Source organism: Hylobates moloch, unplaced genomic scaffold (genome assembly GCF_009828535.3).
Source record: "Hylobates moloch isolate HMO894 unplaced genomic scaffold, HMol_V3 SCAFFOLD_17826, whole genome shotgun sequence".
NCBI lineage: Eukaryota > Metazoa > Chordata > Mammalia > Primates > Hylobatidae > Hylobates > Hylobates moloch.
In genome coordinates this window covers 1-1043 of record NW_026670101.1, presented here as the reverse complement: position 1 = coordinate 1043, position 1043 = coordinate 1, and the positions used below count along the sequence as shown (strand labels likewise).

Below are 1043 nucleotides of genomic sequence, written 5' to 3'. Positions count from 1 at the left end.
ATCTCTATGGCCTGGCTCTGGCCCTGCCTTGCACAGGCCATGCTCTGTCCTGCGTGTCCCAGCCTGGGCCCAGCCTTGGTCCTACCATATTCCTGGCCCCAGCCGTACCTTTGTTCTGGCCCTGACCCTGCCGTGCCCCTCTCCTGGCCCTTCCTTGGTCCTGCCCTGCCCTTCCATGCCCTGGCCATGCCCTCACCCTGCATTGGCCCTGCACTGGTCCTACCCCGCCCTGGCACTGCCTTGGCCCCGGCCCTGCCTTCTCCCTGACCTTGCCCTTGCCCTGCCCTGGCCTGACCCCAGGCCTACCGAGTCCATGAAATGGCCCTGGACCTGCCTTGCCATCATCTGTCCTGGCCCTCTATTGTCCCCACCATGCTCTGGTCCAGCGCTTGCCCTGGCTCTGTTGCTAGTCCTGCCACTGCTATGGCCCTGCCCTGTCTTTGGCCATGCCCTGTGCTACCCTAGTCCTGCCCTGCCTTGGGCTTGGCCCTACCATGGCCTTCTCCTACCCTGGCCTGGCCCTAGCCTGGCCTTTTCTACCCTGGCCTTGCCCTTCCCTGGTCTTGCCCTGCCCTGGCCTTGCCCTGCCCTGGCCTTGGCTTTGCCTTGTCCTGGTCCTGGTTCTGCCCTGGCCCTGCCCTTGCTCTGGATCCTCTCTGGTTCTGCCTTCTCCCTGGCTCTGCCCTTGCTCTGGCCCTGTCCCTGGCCCAGCCTTGACCCTGGCCCTGGCCCTAACAATCCCCAGGCCCCACACTGGCCATGCTTGGCCCTGGCCCCTCCTTTGACCCTGCCCTGGCCCTGCCTTGGCCCTGTGCTATCTTAGTCCTGCCCTGGCCCTGAACTCGCCCTGGCCCTACCCTCACCCTACACTGGCCCTGCCCTATCCTGGCCTTGCCCTGCCCTGGCCCTGCCTTTGGCCCGCCCTGGCTCTGGTTCTGCCCTGGCCTTGCCCTTGCCCTGGACCCTCACTGGCCATGTTTTTTCCATGGTCCTTCTCTGGCCTTGCCCTTGCCCTGTCCCCTTTCTGGTCCTGCCATGTTTCT

At 65.2% G+C, this 1043-nt stretch overlaps 1 protein-coding gene across 1 annotated transcript; it reads left to right on the top strand.

The window, feature by feature from the left end:
• Nucleotides 1-102: 102 nt before the first annotated feature.
• Nucleotides 103-874, top strand: LOC131382840 (MAPK-interacting and spindle-stabilizing protein-like; the record flags this gene model as incomplete). Its single annotated transcript, XM_058435363.1, has 1 exon — nucleotides 103-874. A coding segment is annotated over one exon (721 nt), but the record flags the coding sequence as incomplete, so codon positions are not given.
• Between the last annotated feature and the right edge of the window lie 169 nt (nucleotides 875-1043).